Source organism: Puma concolor, chromosome D4 (assembly GCF_028749965.1).
Source record: "Puma concolor isolate L17-30 chromosome D4, mPumCon1.1.hap2, whole genome shotgun sequence".
Taxonomy (NCBI): Eukaryota; Metazoa; Chordata; class Mammalia; order Carnivora; family Felidae; genus Puma; species Puma concolor.
Window position 1 is genome coordinate 46643386 of NC_141679.1, and position 22445 is coordinate 46665830.

General features: G+C 41.7%; 1 protein-coding gene across 3 annotated transcripts in view; it reads left to right on the forward strand.

Annotated features, from left to right (window-relative positions):
- MTAP (methylthioadenosine phosphorylase) overlaps positions 1 to 22445 on the forward strand; it is a 48766-nt gene that overhangs the window by 11793 nt on the left and 14528 nt on the right. For all 3 annotated transcript variants that reach the window (XM_086685404.1, XM_025912105.2, XM_086685403.1), the window contains exons 4-5: positions 2193 to 2360; positions 22307 to 22409. In XM_086685404.1, coding sequence (XP_086541530.1) covers positions 2193 to 2360; positions 22307 to 22409 — 271 coding nt within the window. The remainder of the gene's footprint in view (positions 1 to 2192; positions 2361 to 22306; positions 22410 to 22445) is intronic.

A 22445-nucleotide genomic window follows, 5' to 3' on the forward strand; every position in this document is an offset into this window, starting at 1 on the left:
GGATAGCAGCCTGCTTCCTCAAGGCCAGAAGGAGGGTGTGCTCTAGTACATGCTGGCCAGGTGAAACCTAGTCAGGAGAGTGACCCCAACACCTCTGGTGTAGCCCATTGGCTGGAAGCAAATCTCACATCCACCTGCAGTGGAGGGAGGAGGGAATTAGGTGGAGCGTGAAAACGGGGATCACCCTAGAGTCTGTTTGCCACACCCCTTTTTAAAAAAATATATTTTTAATGTTTATTTATTTTTGAGAGAGAGACCTTGAGAACCAGGGAGGGGCAGAGAGAGAGAGAGACAGACAGACAGACACAGAATCCAAAACAGGCTCCAGGCTGTGAGCTCTCAGCACACAGCCAGCCCAATGCGGGGCTCAAACTCACAAACCATGAGATCATGACGTGAGCTGAAGTCGGGACGCCCAACTGATTGAGCCACCCAGGTGCCCCTGTCTGCCACACCACATTTTTAAAACAGAAGTGACTTTGCTGAATTCAGTAAAACTAAATTTAGGTTTAGATGGTTACATGGGTTGATTTCAGGCAAAATTCTTTGTTGGTCTGTGGTCATTGCGGGAGGATTGATTAATTTTTTCCAGGCTCTAAGAGAAAACAGCTAGTGGTGTGGCCCCATGGTGAGGCTTTTATACTACTGCCAATTGAACTGAATTGTGATGGACTGTGAACTATTTGTCCCTCTAATGTAGTGTTTCTTTTTTTTTTTTTTAAGATTTTATTTCATTTTACTTTAAAAAAAAATTTTTTTTTTATTTGAGAGTGAGAGGGCACGAGTGAGCTAGGGGCAGAGAAAGAGAGAGAGAGAGAAGCAAGGCTCACCCAAAGCGGGGCTTGAGCGGGGCTCAAGCTCACCTGATGTGGGGCTCGAACTCAAGAACCGTGAGTCATGACCTGAGCCGAAGTCAGATGCTTAAGGACTGAGCCACCCAGGCACCCCTAAAGATTTTACTTTTGAGTAATCCCTACACCCAACATGGGCTCGAACTCACAACCCTGAGATCAAGAGTTGTATGCTTACCAACTAAGCCACCCTCGTGCATGTCTAGTGCAGTGTTTCCTAACTGCTTTTTTTTTTAAATGTTTATTCATTTTTGAGAGAGAGAGAGAGACAGAGAGCAAGCAGGGGAGGGGCAGAGAAGGGAGACACAGAATCCGAAGCAGGCTCCAGGCTCAGAGCTGTCAGCACAGAACCCCTATGTGGGGCTCGAACTCATGGACCATGAGATCATGACCTGACCCGAAATCAGACACTTAACTGACTGAGCCACCCACCCCTCTTGCCTACTTTTGGTTTTTGGTTTTCTTTTGAAAATCTTTTTAGTGTTTTGAAGACCAGTCTTAGGAAAATGCAACTTTCTGGGCATTCATGAACCTCTACCTTCTGAGAAGTCATCTGTCAACTCAGGATAAAAACCCTGATAAGCTATTCCCTGATAAGTCTGACATTATATACAGAGCATTTTGATGTTTTACATAATTCTGTTGGTAAAGATTAAAGTTTTCTTTTTTAATATAAATATGGGATGATACAAGGGATATTTAATAACAATCTATGGTGCAGGTAATATCCATTTTACAGATGAAAAAAACTGGGCTGAGAGAGCTGAGTGGCTGTGATGAGATCACCCCAGTAGTAAATGGCAATGCTAGGATTTGGACCCAGGCAGTTTTACTCCAAAGCTCAAACTTAATCGTCATTCTAGAAAGAGATTTGTGTGTTCTCGGTTACTTCCTTGAAAGCTTACCTCTGTATTACCACATGTAAAGGACACTGGACTTGACACTTTGCCTTTCTGTGGTGGAACATTCCATGTAGTATTGGTAGTTTTTCAAGCAGCCCAGAATAATTTTTTTTTTTTTTTTTTTTTAATTTTTTTTTTTTCAATGTTTATTTATTTTTGGGACAGAGAGAGACAGAGCATGAATGGGGGAGGGGCAGAGAGAGAGGGAGACACAGAATCGGAAACAGGCTCCAGGCTCTGAGCCATCAGCCCAGAGCCCGACGCGGGGCTCGAACTCACGGACCGCGAGATCGTGACCTGGCTGAAGTCGGACGCTTAACCGACTGCGCCACCCAGGCGCCCCAAGCAGCCCAGAATAATTTTAACTCTATGAAATACTGCTTCTATTCTAACAGTATTCGAGTGCCCTGCTCACTCATCTGCTGTATTCTTCCCACAGGCATGGGAGACAGCACAGCATCATGCCTTCCAAAGTCAACTACCAGGCGAACATCTGGGCTCTGAAGGAGGAGGGCTGTACACATGTCATAGTGACCACAGCTTGCGGTTCTTTGAGGGAAGAGATTCAACCTGGTGATATTGTCATTATCGATCAGTTCATCGACAGGTGAGCAGATCATTGAAGATGCTTTAGGCTCATGTAAGATCATTCCCAGCTCAAATGGACATTTGGTGGGTACCTGGGAGAGATGCGGAGGGCAGGCCCACAGACTTGCTCTAAGCTTTTCATTGTGGGAGTTTTAAACATCTGCAAAACAGAATAAGAATCTCTCCGGTTACCAGTTCCCAGCTTTGCCATATATCAGTTCACTACAGCCTGTAACTTGAAAAGATAAAGACTCTGTTAGAAACAAGCAAATCACTTAATATTTCCTTAGTATTAGCAGTCTAGACAGTGCTCCCCTCTTCTCTACCATCTTAGAGACTTTTGTTAAGTTGGTTTGTTCAAATACGGGTCCAGAGGGGGGGGTCCACTCATACATGCATGAGCTAATAATGTTTCATCCACCTCCTTTTTTCCTTTTTCTTGTTATTCTGTAGTGTCCCCCATCTGGATTTTACTGACTGCATCCTTAAGTGTCACTTAGGGTGTTCCCTTGTGTCCTGTGTTTGTTGTAAACCAGTGGGTAGCTCTGGAGGCCTGATAAGAACCAGGTTCAAATTCTTGGCAAGAACCCTCCCTTCCGCGTTGTACCAGCAGGCACGTGATATCTGCTTGTCTTTACACGGTGTTAAGATTGATCATTTGGTTCAGGAACTACGGACTTCTTTGTATTTAATTGCACAAGTAATTTATAACTGTCCTTTACCAAAAAAATTCAGTAGAAATAGACTGCCAAGCTCCTGGGCTTTTTCTGGACTTAGAAATAGTTAAAGAGGTCACAAGGGAGAATGGGTGGTCTCCTAGGGATTCCTGCCTGCTGCACCCTGCCCCCCTACAATTCGTGGTGAAAAGAACCACCTCCCAAGGTGTTTTGGATGGAGACCGGTGGCTGTGCTCTGCACCTTGAGTCAATGATGGGGAGAAGTAGCAGAGTGGAAGCCACTTGGTGGCTCCTACTGGAGTCCCCAGACCATGACCTGTGTCTATCACTCCCTTCCCATCTGCTCTGTCTGAGTTTACTACACCCACACACCTCTCATACCTCTTCTATGCAAGGAAAGTTTATTCAGTCTGGTTCTCTGTGTCTTCTGCCTGCCAGGGATCTGTTCTAGTTAGAGTCCATCAGAAGCATTCTTGATTATTCCCTGATGGAGTGAAACTGTTAGGTTGAACTACATGAAATTGACCATTCTCTAGGTCAGAAATGGTTGAATATCAGCAGTTTCATGTGGCTCCACCTAACAAATAATGGGGGTAGACGAAAATCATTACATGACCTTCATGTATCATTTTTCCTATCATTTTTTCAGCACCTGACACCATATGTTTATTATTCATCTTTCCCTCTAGAATGTAGGCCATGTGAGGGTAAAGACCCTATCTGCCACTTTTATCCCTAATACTCAAAACAGTGCATGGCCTGTAGTTGCTCCGTCAGTATTTATTTTTAAAGTTTCTTTTCTTTATTTTGAGAGAGAGCGCAAGAGCGTGAGTGCATGAATAGGGGAGGGGCAGAGAGGGAGAGAGAATCTCAAGCAGGCTCCACTGTCAGCGCAGAGCTGGACACGGGGCTCGATATCACAAACTGTGAGATCATGACCTGAGTTGCAATCTAGAGTCGGACACTTAACCGACTGAACCAGCCAGTCAGTATTGTTTAGCAATTGCATGAACGTGATCGTTCGAAGGAAGAGAGAGGTTGGAATTCTTGATCAAAATCTCTATGGTTGTCAAGAGTCCCTGTGCTTGGAGGTAATGACTTGAGAAAATGGCTGTAATATGCTTGTGTTTAATAAAGCAGAGTACATGGGCTGCCTGACTAGCTCAGTCAGTAGAGAGCATGGGACTCTTGACTTCAGGGTGGTGAGTTCAAGTCCCACATTGGGTGTGGGGCCTACTTAAAAAAAAAAAAAGTACAGCAGAGTATAAAACTCCGTATTCAGACTGATCCAAATTTATTAAGTATCATAGATGGTGCTGGAAAGAAATGTCTGACTTGGGCATTAAGCCTTGGATTAATTTGTTACTTAGATGGTGTAACTGTGGTGTTTGCCAGATATTTTCCTCACATATAGCAAATGTAGATGTTTCCCATACTGGCTCTTTCAAGAAAGCAGTTGGGGTGATGGAGAAGAGAAAGAGAACAAGCGTTGCCCTTCTATGTGCTTTCGTTCCGTCGTAGCACTCCTTAGCTGTGTAACCTTAACACCTTCTGATACCTGTTTTCTTTTATGTGAAGTGTGGATAACCTGACTCCTTGCTCTTACCTTGGAAATTCAGAGTCTAGCAAGTGCCTTTTATCCAGCACGTACTACCTTCCCAGTCCTTGGGTGCCATTATTGTGCTTGTGGCATGTTGGTTGGGTGGGTCTGTAGTTAACATTATTTGGTAACAATAGAAGAGACTTTCTCTTAAGGGAATATCATTTAGAAGAAATCTGAAGTTTTATGTTGATGACATATCGCAATGATGACATTTTGGATTTATTGGGCTAGATAAGATACTGAAGCTAATTTTACTTGTTTCTTTTACTTTTTTTTAATGTGTTAGAAAACGTAAAATGACTAAGTGGCTTGTATTATACTGCTATTGGACAGTGTTTCTGAATAATGCTGCCACTAGCTGGGCCAGGTAACCAAGCTTGGGTACGTACCTGAGTCACCGTGAGTAGGTTCCTGTCATAGGAGAGGAGAATCGGTACTTTTTGCCTTATGAGTAATGGCCTTCGTGTATTTAAGGTAAACCTTGGTGTGTTCAGGCAGGCACCTGATGCGTTCTCTGGGTGATGACGTCAGACACAGAATGGTGAGCGAGCGGCTGTGCTGTTTGTAGCTTGAGGTTCCCGTAGCCACCCACCCAGCCTCAGCTTGGGTGACAAAATCGCAACATTCTGCAAAGCCACCCAGTGGGTGATAGCCACGGGGACAGGAGCCCTGGATTATGAGGTGTTCTCTTGGCTCTGTTTATCCTCAGCCAGATCAGCAGCCCGTTGCCCTCTCTTAAATCCAGGTTGAGCCCCACATTGCTTAGGCTCTTTCTCTCTGCACTACATATGGATTCTTCTGCAGGGACTGATCTAGAAACATATTTTCGCTTACTGCTGTCACTTTGTCGGCACATTATCTTAGAAAAAATATCCTTGTCCTAAAGTGGTCATCAGAGGATTAAGTGGGATTGTTTTAATATCCCCAACGGAAACTTGTGATAAAGAATCAGGAAGGAGTAGTGTGGCTATTCTTACTTAACAGATGGCAGAACTAAAACATGTCATTTTCTCTGCCGTCCATAGAAAAAGTGTCCAGCATAGAGAAAACCACCACCAGCCTGGCTTATCAGCCAAGCCTAGCTTAGAGGCCATTAACGTTAAGAGTGACAGCAGGCTCTGATTTTATGGTGGTTTTTAAAATGTTAGATTTCTACCCTAAAAACGGAATACACCCTTAAGGAGTATGATGGACTAGAAGCTCTTTTAAGAAAATAAGCTCATTGTCCTCTTTTTTTTTTTTTTTAAAGTTTATTTATTTATTTTGAGAGAGATGCATGAGTTAGGGAAGGGCAGAGAGAGAAGAAGAGAGAGAGAATCCCAAGCAGGCTCCACACTGTCACCGCAGAGCCCCATGTGGGGGTCGAACTCACAAGCTGTGAGATCGTGACCTGAGCTGAAACCAAGAGTTGGACGCTTAACTGACCGAGCCACCCAGGTGCCCCAAGCTCATTGTCTTCTGAAAGTAATTTTTTTCTCTCCAGCTGTGTTCCAGCCTGTGAAAAGTTGAAAGCCTGGGCCTGAGAGAAGGGGAATCCTGGGTGTGGCTGACATGGAGAGAGCAGGACAGCAGACAGGTGGGGAGGGGAGTGGCTCCAAGTATTTTTGGGGTGTGTGCAGTCATGCATCTCTTTCTCAGACATGCAAAGAAATGCCTTAGCAAATATTTAAAGTGAAAATAATATCTTGTGCTTATGATTAGGGCAGCTGTGGAAAGCAAAATGGATGATCTAGAATTTAAATACCAGAAGAATGTGTTGGTTTTGTCATTTTCCTATTCTTCCTACACGGTGACAGGTTTCTTCACTCTTCCCTTGCCCTGGGTCCTGGGCTTCAGGCACAACGCTTTTCAGAAACCAGTTACAAATGGCGTTCTACAAGTACTGAAAACTTGTAGGAGGTTCGTCCACAGTTAGTTTTTTCAGTGCCTCAGGCCTTCTGATGGAACTGGGTTTGATTGATCCATTTCTTCTACCTTGATGGAGGCTCTTGTTGTCAGAGCCACAGGTCATTTGACAGTTCGGGATAAAACATGGTTAAGAATGGGACTTGTTTCACTCCTTGACGGTCATTCCACGGTCATTGCTTTGAACTAGGGAAGGAATTTGATCTTTCTGTCTGTCTTAAGAGACTGTTGAGAGGCTGTTTATACTTTAAAAGGATCTCACAAGGGAGATGCTCCGAGATTCATAATTTGGGGGTTCTTTGTGATGCAAACCCTTGTGTGTATAGCGTATACCTGTCACCCCGAACTACTGACTCTCCATGTCGTGCCTGGTACACATGGGTAGAGGATTCCAGCAGTTCCATACATGACTCTTCTTCTCTTCACCATCAATCCTGATAGTTACTGAAAGGAATTGAATTCTCTATATGTGGGTACGCTATTTGGAAAGATACCCACGTTCTATTAAGTTTTTGTTTGGTTTTTTTTTTTGTTTGTTTGTTTTTTAAGATGCAGATTAGTAGGACCCATTAAACTGCTATAGCTATCGGAACTATCTCGAGCTGGGGCTAGCAAACATCTGTGAAGGACAAAGATGAGATTCTTACTTTCTAATAGTGGCTTTTATCAGGAATGTTATGCAGATAAGGACTTTTTTTTTTAAACAATAAGAAAAATACAATAAAAAATTTGAGATGAAAAAGAGGGTGTGATTCCTACTGCCAGATGTTTTCTGCAAAATGCTGTTAACATGTTAGCCTGTTACGTTTGAGGCCCCCAGTTAGGTTCTGGTGGAGAATGCAGTGGGAGAAGCCCCAGCTTAGAAGTGAGAACGTCCAGAATTGTTCCCTGGCTTTGCCCCCAAACTCTTTTGTCACTGAGTGTCCTCATCTGCAAAATGAGGGTGCTGGATTGGTTCTTGAGTTGATAGCCTCCCTCTTCCTAGCGTTCTTTTTTCACTACGTCAGGGAAAGGTTTGAGTAATGTGGCTGTGATGCTTGCTTGCTTACTCATCAGGAAAGTCCCGCTGTAAACACAGTGGTAAGGGATTATGTCAGTTTATTTCCCCCTCCCAAAGCCCTGGGCTTCCCCCCTTGAGGTCATGGTGTAATATTGTTTGAACGGGCCCCTGCCAAGGACTGACCCGGAGGTTGAGGTGTGCTCTGCTGTCCATTATATCACCAGTCTTTGAACTTCTGGGGCATGGCGTGGATTTTTATCGGTACTAATGGGGCTTCTGGTAAAGGATTGCACAGGAAGCCCTCCCTTAGCCCTTTTTCCATGCCCGTGAGCAGCTGTTTCAAACCCTGACTGCTTCCTGCCCCTCTCCTTCACTCTTAGTTGAGAGTATTACTTCTTTATGAAAAAACAGAAGCTATTAGGCATAACTTACCATGTTCCTTCCCCCTCCCTCTCACCAGTTACTTGCGTGCCCAGCCTTTACCATCTTTCTGCCCACCTGTCCAGGAAGCAGGGGCAGCTATACCCATGTTCCCGAGAGTTTCCTCATTCTGCCCCGCAACCTAGTTCTCTTATTACTGCCTCGCTTCATAGCCCTTCTCTTATTAAAAATGCTGATAAGCTCCCAATTTGGGGGTTATTGCCAAGTGCCTTAATCCTGTTCACCACGTACAAGTGTAATTTTCTCAGTCTATGGTTGAAGAGACTTAAAACTCAAAGATACTGGTCATTACTCTCTAGTAAGTGGGACCCATGGAGTTTGAAGTCCAGTTAGCATCCAGAGCCTGTGACCTCACCCACCCTTCCCACACAGACTTCCCAGCTGCGCCTTCCCCCTTCAGATCCCACTGGCCACTAGATACAGGACAGGGTCCCAGAGATACCTCACACTTTGTAATTCAAGATTAAATTACCCCCCTTGGATGTCTTCTAACCCCACACTCTCACCCCACCTCAGCTCTTCCTTCCCTGCTTGGAAAATTCCTAAGTTGATCATACCCATGGTGCTGCCTCAACCTGGCAGTCAGTGCCATGGCTCTGGGTCACCCCTGCATGGAGAGTCCATCCTCAGGTCATACCTGTGTGTGCTTTGAACCACCCTCTGTTCTCTGTCAACCACTTCCCTCACATCCCTCCTTCTCTCCAGTGTGTCTCCTGCAAAGCTGGTTTCCAGACTACTCCCAGAAAATAGAACAGAAACAAAGACATGATCAGAAAAGTGCTGGAAACAAAGCATCCACTACTCTCTGGGAGCACTCGCTTAGGGTTGTCACACAGTGGTGATTAGTACCAGCTCAGACCCACAGGGCTGAGTTAACAATACAGCCTGGGGAGAAGGAATGTCCTAATAAGCTCTTTGTTTGGGAGGGGCCAAGATGGCGGAGCAGCATGGAAGGTTTTTTTGCCTCTGTCATCCCTGAAATGCAGCTAGATCAACACCAAACTATTTTGCACACCTAAAAACTGATCTGAGGATTAACACGACAGGCTGCACAACTTGAAGCACAGAACTTGGCAGTTACATGGCACGCAGAAGTGAACTAGGGGAGAGAGAAGCCGTAGAGGGTAGAGAGCTGATTTTGCTTGCGGAGAGATGATGGAGACTGGGGTGGGGGAGAGAAAACAGGAAAAGCACTCCCCCTAAAGCAGCTGGAGAGAAAGGGAAAGAGTGGAAACACCTCTAAGGGGCTTAACAAGAAAGGGAGAAAGGAGAAAATACAAAGAAGAGGGTTTAAATACCGTTAAGACACTATAAACAGGGGAGTGCAGAGTCTAAAACTCCACAGCTTGATACCTGTTGGAGCTCTAGTGGGAAAGGTGAATTCCTAGGAGCAGACAGCAGGGTCTGAGGGGTCCTCAGGCCACATGGGGAGAAGTGGTTCCCCTGCTGAGAGGACATTTGGTAGAGGTTGTGCGGCCTCCCCGCAGGCAAAGGTCCCAGTGGACCCCGGAGGACAGCCACATTTGCTGGTGTTGGAACAAGGATGTTAAAGGTGAAGTCTGGCACCAGATGTGTGTTGTGATTTACCATAATCCCTGGAATGCTGCTGCTACACGATCTGAACTTTTTCTGGGGCAGGCTGGCACCTGGCCATTGCTCAGTGAGACCCTCCCCCAGAGGATTGGAGTGGGTCAAAGCCACAGGTCCCTCAGAAGTGAGGGGTTTGGAAACACAGCTCCATCTGAGATAAAGCTCAGGAGGGAGGTGCCGCCTGGCAGGCTGATGGCTTGGTCAAGGACAGTGTAGAAGAGGGGAGTGGACGGAAGCTGGAGACAAAGGAGGGGCACTTGATTGCCTGTTGGGGAGAACACAGAGTTCTGATACTAGAGACTGGGTAGCTGGGTGACACCATTTTCACCCTTCCTGTGCATGCACCACAAATGATCCACCCTGGTAAACTCAGCACCATCTAGTGGAGAACAGAGCCATTATACCAAGCCCCATCCAACTGTGCCAACTGTGCTCTAGAGGAACACCACACGTCTCTGCCTGCTTAGTTTAAGACCATAAAGTGCTTCATAGTTTGACTTCCAAGAGCAACTGGACATAATTCCAATCATATTTCATTCTGTTGGTCCATCTATTGAATTTTTTTTCTTCTCTTATTCTTGAATACATAAAGAGGAAAACTTATTTTTATTTTCCATATTAATAAAAATTTTCTTTAATTTTTTCTACTATACTTTTACTTTTTTGTAAATTTTTTAGTTCTATTTTACTTCGTCATTCCATTTTATTCTTTTTTATTGTATTTATGTTTTTAAATTTTCAAACATTTTCCTTTTTTCCTTTTTTTTCTTTTCTTCCCTTTTTTCTCTATTCTGTCCAGCTTCTTTCAACAACTAGACCAAAACATACCTAGGATCTTCAGTTCTTTATTTGATTTTGTGGTGCTTTTAATTTTTCAATTTTTATTTTATTAATTCCTTTTCTTCCTCCAAAATGACAAAATTCACCCCAAAAGAAAGACCAGGAAGAAATGAGAGTCAGGGACTTAATCAGCACAGATACAAGCAAGATGTCTGAACCAGAATTTAGAATCATAATAATAAGAATACTAGCTAGGGTTGAAAAAAGCATAGAATCCCTTTCTGCAGAGACAAAAGAAGTAAAATCTAGTCAGGACAAAATTAGAAATGCTATAACTGAGATGCAATCTCGCATTGATGTCACAAGGGCAAGGATGAATGAAGCAGAACAGCGTATCAGCGATATAGAAGACGAATTTATGTAGAATAATGAAGCAGAACAAAAGAGGGAAACGAAGGCAAAAGAGCATGATATAAGAATTAGAGAACTCAGTGACTCATTAAAAAGGAGTAACTTCTGAATCATAGGGGTAATAGAAGATGAAGAGAGAGAAAAAGGGGTAGAAGGCTTTTGTGAGCAAATCATAGCAGAAAACTTTACTAACCTGGGGAAAGACACAGACATCCAAATCCAGGAAGCACAGAGAACCCCCTTTAGATTCAACAAAACCCAATCATCAACAAGGCATATCATAGTCAAATTCACAAAATACACAGACAAGGAAAGAATCATGAAAGCAGCAAGGGAAAAAGAGTCCTTAACCAACAAGGGAAGACAGATCAGATTTGCAACAGACCTATCTACAGAACTTGGCAGGCCATAAAGGAGTGGCAGGATATATTTATTGTGCTGAATCAGAAAAATATGTAGCCAAGAATTCTTTATCCATCAAGGCTGTCATTCAAAATAGAAGGAGAGATAAAAAAAATTCCCAAACAAAAACTAAAGGAGTTTGTGACCACTAAACTGGCCCTGTAAGAAATTTTAGGGGGGAACTCTCTGAGGGGAGAAAAGATGAAACAAAACAAAACAAAAAAGCAACAAAGACTAGAAATGACCTGAGATCACCACCAGAAACTCCCAACTCTACAGGCAACATAATGGCAATAAATTCATATCTTTCAGTACTCACTCTAAATATCAATGGACTAAATGCTCCAATCAAAAGACATAGGGTAACAGAATGGATGAGAAAAGAAAATCCATCTATATGTTGTTTATAAGCAACCCATTTTAGACCTAAAGACACCTGCAGATTGAAAGTAAGGGGATGGAGAATCATCTATCATGCTAATGGTTGCCAAAAGAAAGCCATAGTAGCCATACTTATATCAGACAATCTAGATTTTAAAATGAAGACTAACGAGATAAAGAAGGGCATTTGATCATGATTAAGGAGTCTATCCACCAAGAAGATCTAACCATTGTAAACATGTATGCTCCAAATGTTGGAGCCCCCAAATTTATAAATCAGTTAATCACAAACATACAGAAACTCACTGATAATAATACCATAATAGTAGGGGACTTCAATACCCTACTTACAGCAATGGACAGATCACCTAAACAGAAAATCAGCAAGGAAGCAACAGCTTTGAATGACACACTGGACCAGATGGACTTAGCAGATATTATTCAGAACATTTCATCCTGAAGCAGCAGAATATACATTCTTCTCACGTATTCTCCAGAATATATCACATATTGGAACACAAATCAGCTCTCAACAAGTACAAAAAGACTGAGATCATACCATGCATATTTTAGACCGCAACACTATGAAACTTGAAATCAACCACAAGAAAAAATCTGGAAGACAACAAATACTTGGAGACTAAAGAACATCCTAGTAAAGAATGAATGGGCTAACCAAGAAGTTAAAAAGGAAATTAAAAAGTACATGGAAGCCAATGAAAATGATAATACCACAACTCAAAACCTGTGGGATGCAGCAAAGGCAGTCATAAGAGGGAAGTATATCCAGGAAGCAATCCAGGCCTTCCTAAAGAAGGAAGAAGGGTGTCAGATACACAAGTTAACCTTAAACCTTGAAGAGCTGGAAAAAGAACAGCTAATAAAACCCCAAACCAGCAGAAGATGGGAAATAATAAAGATTAGAACAGAAATCAATGCTAACAAAACCAAAAGAAACCGTAGAACAGGTCAGTGAAACCAGGAGCTGGTTCTTTGAGAGAATTAAAAAAATTGATAACCCCCTAGCCACTTTGATCAAAAAGAAAAAAGGACCCAAATAAATGAAATCAAGAATGAAAGAGGAGATATCACAACCAACACTGCAGAAATACAAACAATAAGAGAATATTATGAGCAATTATACATCAAGAAATTGGGCAATGTGGAAGAAATGGACAAATTCCTAGAAACATAAGCTACCAAAACTGAAACAAGAAGAAATAGAAAATTTGAAAAGACCCATAACCAGTAAAGAAATCAAATTAGTAATCAAAAGTTTTCCAAAAACAAGAGTCCACGTCTTTCCAGGGGAATTCTCCCAAACATTTAAAGAAGAGTTAACACCTATTTTTTTGAAGTTGTTCCACAAAATAGAAATGGAAGGAAAACTTCCAAATTCATTCTATGAAGCCATCATTACCTTGATTCCAAAACCAAACAAAGACTCCACTAAAAAGTAGAACTACAGACTAATTTCCCTGATAAACATGGATGCAAAAATCCTCAACAAGATACTAGCCAACCGGATCCAACAATACATTAAAAAAATTACTCATCATGAGCAAGTGGGATTTATACCTGAGATGCAGGGCTGTTTCAATATCTGCAAAACAAGCAATGTGATATATCCTATCAATAAAAGGACAAGAACAATATAATCCTCTCAATAGATGCAGAGAAAGCATTTGACAAAGTGTAGCATCCTTTCTTGATAAAATACCTCAGGAAGGTAGGGATAAAGGGATCATACCTCAAGATCTTAAAAGCCATATATGAAAGACCCACCACTAATATCATTCTCAATGGGGAAAAACTGAGCACTTTCCCCCTAAGGTCAGGGAAGGACAGATATGTCCACTCTCACCACTGTTCTTCAACATAGTATTTGGAAGTCCTAGCCTCAACAATCAGACAACACAAAAGAATAAAAGGCATCTGATACAGCAAGGAGGAAGTCAAACTCTCACTCTTTGCAGACAACATGATACTCTATGTGGAAAACCCAAAAGATTCCACCAAAAACTGCTAGAACTGATCCATGAATTCAGCAGTCACAGGATATAAAATCAGTGCACAGAAATTGGTTTCATTTCTATACATCAATAATGAAGCAACAAAAATCAAGGAATCAATCCCATTTACAATTGCACCAAAACCCATAAAATACCTAGAAATAAACCTAACCAAGGAGGTAAAAAATCTATACACTGAAGAATATAGCAAGCTTATGAAAGTAATTGAAGACACAAAAAAATGGAAAAATATTCCAGGCTTGTGGATTGGAAGAACAAATAGTGTTAAAATATCAATAGTATCCAAAGCAATCTACATATTTAACACAATTGCTATCAAAATAACACTAGCATTCTTCACAGAGCTAGAACAATCTTAAAATTTGTATGGAACCAGAAAAGTCCCTGAATAACCAAAGCAATCCTGAAAACCAAAGCTGGAGGCATCACAATCCCGCACTTCAAGATGTATTACAAAGCTGTAATCATCAAGACAGTATGGTACTGGCACAAAAACAGACACTCAGATCAATAGAACAGAATAGAGAACGCAGAAGTGGACCCACGGATGTGTATGGCCACCTAATCTTTGACAAAGCAGAAAGAATATTCAGTGGAATGTAGACAGTCTCTTCAGCAAGTGGTGCTGGGAAAACTGGACAGTGACATGTAGAAAAATGAACCTGGACCACTTTCTTACACCATACACAAAAATTAACTCAAAATGGATGAAAGACCTAAACGTAAGACAGGAAGCCATCAAAATCCTTGAAGAAAGCAGGCAAAAACCTCTGACCTTAGCTGCAGCAACTTCTTACTTAACACGTCTCTGGAGGCAAGGGGAACAAAAGCAAAAATGAACTATTGGGACCTCATCAAGATAGAAAGCTTCTGCACAGGGAAGGAAACAATCAGCAAAACTAAAAGGCAACCAAGGGAATGGGAGAAGATATTTACAAATGACATATCAGATAAAGGATTAGTATCCAAAATCTCCAAAGAATTTATCCCAACTCAACACCCAAGAAATAATCCAGTGAAGAAATGGGCAAAAGACATGAATAGACACTTTTCCAAAGAAGATATCCAGATGGCTAAGAGACACATGAAAAAATGCTCAACATCACTCATTATCAAGGAACTACAAATTAAAACTACAATGAGATACCACCTCACACCAGTCAGAATGGCTAATATTAACAACTCAGGCAACAACACATGTTGGCGAGGACCTGGAGAAATAGGAACCCTTTTGTACTGCTGGTGGGAATGCAAACTGGTACAGCCTCTCTGGAAAAGAGTAAGGATGTTCCTCAAAAAATTAAAGATAGGGGCGCCTGGGTGGCTCAGTCGGTTAAGTGTCTGACTTCGGCTCAGGTCATGATCTCACTGTCTGTGAGTTCTAGCCCCGCGTCGGGCTCTGTGCTGACAGCTCAGAGCCCAGAACCTCCTTCAGATTCTGTGTCTCCTCCTCTCTCTGCCCCTCCCATGCTCATGCTCTCTCTCTGTCTCTCAAATGTTAAAAAAAATTAAAAAAATTAAAGATAGAACTACCCTATGACCCAGCATTACACTACTAGGTATTTATCCAAAGGATACAGTTGTGCTATTTTGAAGGGGCCACATGTGCCCCCAATGTTTATAGCAGCACTTTCGACAATAGCCAAAGTATGAAGAGAGCCCAAATGTCCTTTGACAGATGAATGGATAAAGAAGAAGTGGTATATATGTACAATGGAGTATTCCTCAGCAGTCAAAAAGAATGAAATCTTGCCGTTTGCAGTTAACATGGATCGAACTAGAGGGTATTATGCTAAGTGAAGTCATAGAGAGACAAATACCATATGATTCTGCTCATATGTGGAATTTAAGATACAGAACAGATGAACATAAGGGAAGGGAAGCAAAAATAATGTAAAAATAGGGAGGGGGACAAAGAGACTGTTATATACAGAGAACAAACTGAAGGTTGCCAGAGGGGTTGTGGGTCAGGGAATGGGCTAAATGGGCAAGGGGCATTAAGGATGACACTTGTTGGGATGAGCACTGGGTGTTATACATAGGGGATGAATCATTGGAATCTACTCCTGAAATCATTATTGCACTATATGCTAACTAACTTGGATGTAAATTTAAAGAAATAAATAAAATTAAAAAAAAAAAAAAGCTCTTGTAGAAGACCTCAGCTCTTCCTGTAATTTGATGTAATTTTTTCCTAGTTCCTTTTGTCATCGATGCCAATGATCTTTGACATATATCTGGTCACCTTTGTGGTAGTTTCTTCCATTGCCTTTGTGCTTAGTATCCCTGCCCATTTCCCTCTCCCCGGTGAGTTATTAATGTTTATAAATGATTGTAAACATGAAGTTATTTCTGTGTAATTCTGAAGTGAAATAAAATATTAAGCTCCTCCCACATGTCAGGTGCTGTTAAGTCCTGGATAATTAACTCACATAGTTATTGCTGGTAGAGATTGTTAGAACTCTTCTTAAAAGGCAGTCTGGGGGCGCCTGGGTGGCTCGGTCGGTTAAGCGTCCCACTTTGGCTCAGGTCATGATCTCGCGGTCCGTGAGTTCGAGCCCCGCGTCGGGCTCTGTGCTGACAGCTCAGAGCCTGGAGCCTGTTTCAGATTCTGTGTCTCCCTCTCTCTGACCCTCCCCCGTTCATGCTCTGTCTCTCTCTGTCTCAAAAGTAAGTAAACGTTAAAAAAAAAAAAAAAAAAAAAATTAAAAAAAAAAAAGGCAGTCTGACTTCTTATTAAGGTTTAAAGTATGCATGTCTTTCCAACCAGCCTTTCCCTTTTGCAGTTTGCAGTCCTAAGAATAAAAGCAGCAAATTTTTCTAGACACATACCAAGATATATGTATATTGTTTCCTGAGTGAGCAGCCTAAAGCAGTGGTTGACAGCCATCCTGTGGAATGTCGTGAAGTTGCAAACAGGATCTTGTAAAGCTACATACATTGACCTGGAGTGGTGTCCATGATACTTTACAGCAAAACAAAGCTGCTTTTGTAGTCGTAACATGTTCCTAGTACTGCTAATTATCACAGCACTGGAAAGCATCTCATACAGATGAGAAAACTGAGACCCAAAGAGATGGTTACTCACCACCTGTGTCGGAGTCGAGATTTTGTTCTTGGCTACTGCTCTGCATCCTCTGTTTAGCAAGACCTCATGAAAAGTCCAGAATAAGAAGGGAAACTGTTAGCTATTTATTGAGCAGTATTGCTTCCTCATTGGGATATAAACATCATTGGGTTTTCTTTTCTGTAGCACCATAAGCACTCATTAGATCAGAACAATAGTGGGATCTTAATGACCTTTGTCCAAATTTAGAAGGTTTCGGTTTCTTCTGATTAATAGAGCAGACTCCGTCGTGGCCTAATTTGTTGCCATTCACATCAGAATTTCCTCTACTTCTACCCACTGCAGTTTTAAATACTATCTTCCTTTCCCCCTGTGCCCTACCTTTCTTTTCCAGAGGAGAACCCTTGACCCAAGTCTTCTAGGATTTGATCCTTCACTTATAAACGTGCTCATGACAATGCTGTTCACAAATATGTGTGTGTACACCTACACACATATATACTCCTAGAAATTGAGAAGGCTCATTCTTAATCCTGTTGATCTTAAAACTATGCATGTTTCCTAGGATATAAATAACCCTTCTGATTTAATCAGTTGGTGACTTGGCCCTTTTTTTTTTTTTTTTTTTTTGCCATCTTTGCCTGTTTGTATACTTTTCAGATTTTTAATTTAAATTGTCTCTGGTGTTGTAATATGTGCTAAAACTAAAATGCTATCCAACAGTCTTGTGTTTTAAAGCGTTTAAAGAGTAATGCATATTTGTAACGGAATAAAATGAAAATGGTAGAGGAGAGCATATGGTAGAAAGTGACACCCTCCTATGTTTCCAGTGGGTGTATGCCTTGCTACAGCCCTTTGAAAAGCAGTTTGGTAAGATCTATTAAACTTCAAAAGTGTGTGGCCTTTGACCGAAACAGTTCCTTTTCTTGGTTTTTTGAGAACTGTGTACAAGGTAGCTCATGCAGAGATACTGGTTGTACCCTTTTTAATTACCCATTTTTTGTATAATAAATATACTGGCCTATCTGTGGCTTTCTATTTAGCACTTTAAACAAATAGATTTTTATGTCCTGATCTAGAAAAATTGTCGAGATGTACCATTAACTAAAAAAAAAGAGATATTGTTAACTAAATCAAGCATTTTGTGAGTCCATATTATATACATTTATATATTCTTTAACACAAAGAAAATACGTTTGTATGACTGTAGGAATTCTAGAAAAAGAAGTTTTTCTTTTTATTCTATTCCAGTTCACAACATGCAGTTTTCCCTTTTCACCATCTCTCTTAGCTTTCCATACCTGTAGTCAGATATACCACGTTCTTCCTAACAGCTATACGCTCTTCCATTGTTGGGTATGTGATTTATTTAAGTTGCCTTCTAAGTGAGAAATTTGTTTTCAGTTTCCTGTTTGTATTAACTGGTTCAGTTAACATTGGTGTGTCCAGTTATCTTTGTATTTGTGTGAACATCCCTGTAGGATAAATTGCTAGCACAGCTTCTGGGCGTCAAGGTGGCTGTGACAGACCTACATAGAACACCTCCACTTTCCCTCAGAGCCCAGGCTGTAATGAAAAGAGGGACTGGGAGGTTTTTTTTGTTTCATTTTGGTTTCTCAGAAACTGAGTTTGTCTCTGCCCATGCACATTATTGTTTGGATATCTTTTAAGTGATGTGGGTGGAATCATTTCCCCAAAGCCATGCTCCTTATGAGTAGTCGTTGGCCCTGCTTTGCCAGTATATTAATTGACTCATGTTCCTGCATGCTGAGGCCTGTTGGGGACATGTGCCTCCTCAGAGATGTGCAGTTAGGTTTGCTTCTGCTGTAGGACAAGTTGTTTGCAACTCAGCATTTCTTCAAAGGAAAATTATTAACAAATGACTGTCTTATGGCTGATTTAAGAGTCTTGATTCAGAAACAACCTACCAGTCTGTCTTTTTCTAGGCTTTTCCCTATTCTGTGTGTGAAAGTGCCCAGTGTTCTCTCCTTGGCAGTCTTGAAGTCATTTTTCTTGCCAGTACACAACACAATTTTGCCTCCTTCACTCTACTATGGGCAGTTTTTTGTTTGTATGTACACGTAACGTCTCTTAGCATGTATCCGGGTTTGATAGTCTCACACAGTTTTTTGTGCACCTTTGCCTTGAGGTCCACACACACATCAGGCTCTGAGGTTGGCACGTGGCAAGTACAGAAGTAGATTTTCCCTGAACAGTAGTTGCTAGTGCTGAGCACTTGCTTCATGTGTCTCATTCAGTCTTCACATCAATCTTGGAAGGCAGGTGGTATTACTTACTTCTCATTCTGAATATGAGAAAACAGATAAAAACTGAGGTGCATAGACATCAGATTGACTTTCCTAGAGGCATAGAGTTATTGAGTAAGCGGTAAAGCCAGCCAGATCAGTCACTTCAAGAGTCTTTCTGCCAGGTGGGGTCCTAAGCTAGTGGGGAAGTGAAATGATAGTCCTCTTGCCTAGCTGGGAAGGTTTGCTAACTGTAGCAAGAGCTGGGACAGCCTTCAGCGTCATTTCTTTATTACTTGCAGAAACCAGAACTCAGTTGACTGTATCTTAAACCATGTGAGCATATGTATTAGTGTCCTGTTGATGCTGTAACAAATTACAGTTGACCCTTAAACAACATGGGGGCTAGGAGTGCTGACTCCTGTTGAGTTGAAAGCCCATGTATAATTTTTAACCTCCCCAAAACTTAACTACTAATAGTCTACTGTTGACCAGAAGCCTTTGATAACAGTCATTTAACGTGAATTTTATCTGGTATATGTATTATGTACTATAGTCTTACCATAAAGTAAGCTACAGAAAAGAAGGTGTCATTAAGAAAATTCTAAGGAAGGGGCACCTGGGTGGCTTAGTCTGTTGAGGATCTGACTCTTGATTGTGGCTCAGGTCATGATCTCACAGTTTACAAGCATAAGCTCCATGTGCTTATAGCGTGGAGCCTGCTTAGGATTCTCTGTCGTGTGCGTGCGCATTCTCTCTCTCTCTCTCTCTCTCAAAAATAAATAAATAAAAACATTTAAAAAAAGAAAATCATAAAGAAAATACATTTATATACTTTACTGTACTTATCAAAGAAAATGGACTCCATTCTTGTCCCCTATGATTGTAAACTCCCATTGCCCTTGGTCAGCATTTCTTTCAACATTAATCATGCCTTATTTTATGCTGGACAGGAGTATTGCTATTTATAGCAATTGAAGTTTAGGTCATTAAATGTTTCATTGAATGTACTGACACTTAAGTTATATGAAACACCACGGATAGGTGGGCAGGCTGTGTGAAGCAAGGTATTTCTCATTTGCTCCTTCCTTTGCTGGATCTCGACAGTCTAGCCCTGAAACCATTGGAAATATTAGTATTAAAGTCTTCATTTCCTCCTCAGGGCTGTCCCCTTCACTTGCCCCTGTAGGCTTGAGTGCTCTGAGGCTCCAGCCTCAACCACAGCTTCTCCTTGGTGCTGGCTCTCTGTTCCATCTCCAGCCCAGACCTCACTTCTGAGCTGCTGGCATTTGTCTGGACATCTTGATTGACTTAATCCTCATAATACCTGTATAAATGGGTGGATAAAATACATTTTATGATTGGAAATGGAAAATCAAAAAGATACGGCAGTTTGCTCTAAGCCATATAGCTAGTGGTTAAAGAGCTTTATTTAAAGTGAAAAATGTAAGGGGCGCCTGGGTGGCTCAGTCGGTTGAGCGTCTGACTTCGGCTCAGGTCATGATCTCATGGTCCGTGAGTTCCAGCCCCGCGTCGGGCTCTGTGCTGATGGCTCAGAGCCTGGAGCCTGTTTCAGATTCTGTGTCTCCCTCTCTCTCTGCCCCTCCCCCGTTCATGCTCTGTCTCTCTCTGTCTCAAAAATAAATAAAGGTTAAAAAAAAAATTAAAAAAAAAATAAAGTGAAAAATGTAAAATCTTCCACTTGACAGAGGAAATGAAAACTATAGTTAATAATATCACATGTATATGACATAACATAAAGCATAACTAATACATGTTTTGTCTTAAGATAGAAGTTCAGAACAGAGAGGAGTGATTAGGCAAAGAAAGGGTAGAAATAGAGGAGAGAGGGACAGAGATACGGTGTGGGTTCTATTGCGTGGACATTGGGGTATAGCTGCTAGAGGTTTTTGTGGCCCTGTTTTTGTACTCGATCATGGTTGTAAATGGGGATATTGCTAATACTTGACTCATGGAAGGCAGATACCAAGCCAGAGCTGGAGTACGTGGCACCATTTTATTGGTTAGTTTTACAAAAAGAGAAAAGCCTCTGTTTATATGGGCTGGAACAGTCATTTGACCTGTTCTTCAACCCCATCTGGAATTGCTTTGGGGTTAACTTAGCCTTCCCCTGAGACACATGACAAAAGGTTGGGAGGAGTACAGGCTAGGTTTTCATCCCTGCAAAGCACGGAGGCCTCCTTACTGAGCCAGGTGACTTTGGTGCCAGCTAGTGTCCCTGTTTGGTATGTGACAGGATGAAAGTAACAGATTAATTTTGGTAGGCGGACCCACCAGCTGTATAAACTGAACCAGTATATTCTCCATGCCGTTTCCTTCTCTCCTGTCCCCGGAAGTAGACATTAAGTGATCTACCTTCCCCTGTTTTCCCTTGGTCTGGCCCTCTCCAGCCCTCCCCTCTGTAGGAAAGATGAAGAGTCTCTTTCCTGTATTACTCATGAGTTCAAGTTGAGAACAATATAAAGGACATAGAAAGTGCTTTATTCTGAAAACTTCGGGTGAAAATTGCAGGGTGATTTGGCTCTGGCTCTGGGTTAATTTTAACCTCTTCTTTGTGGATTCAAAAATGTTTTACCAAAAAGTTGAACTAAGAGAGTTCAGAACTAATTATGATGGGTAGAGCAACAAGCTAAATGGGGTGGCAAAGAGATTCCCAAAAGTGGAGCAGGACAAATGGCTGCTTTTTCAGTGGGCCAAAGGCATGAAAAAATAAGATTGGGGGTAGAGGGCAGAAATTACTTTCATTAGAGACAGGTCAATCAAATGCAAGTTTAGGACCTCATCTGGAACTTGAAACTAAAAAAGCATTTGCTTAAAAAAAAAAAAGGACATTTTTGAGGGCATCAAGGAAATTTGCATGTGGTCTGTGTATTAGTTGGTGCTGAGGAATTAATTTTAATCAGATGTGATAATGACATTGCAGTGAAAAGTACACATATTTTGGTCCATCTAATGAGGGGTAAAATGACAAAGTCTGAGATTTGCAATCATAGAAAAGCTAACAGATGAGGCAAGCTTGACAACATTTGAATTGTTGAATCCAGGTGATGGATATATATGGGGTTCACTGTACAGTCCTCTACATCTACAATGATTGGGAATTTTATAGTGACTTCTTAAGTGGTTTATCCAGCCTCCCAAGCCCAAAGTTGAGCTGTGCCTACAGTCCACTTTGGTTGTCCTGTCATAGTCACCAGACCTGGTGGGAAGCATTTTGCCACCAACCCAGAGCCAAAAAAGCCAAATACCATTCCAGAGTGGCTTTTCCAATAGTTGCCTTCACCATATCCAGAGCTATTGATTCTGGAGCAGGCACCAAGATGCTGACCTAGATAAAGTTGATTCACCAGCCTCCAGAGGATGGAGTGATGGCTTTTAAAAAAAATTTTTTTTCACTTTATTTTATAGGACCACCATAAGGCCTCAGACCTTCTATGATGGAAGTCATTCCTGTGCCAGAGGAGTATGCCATATTCCCATGGCTGAGCCGTTCTGCCCCAAAACGAGAGAGGTTTGTAGTCTTTCTAGAAGGTGCGCTAAAATAAGT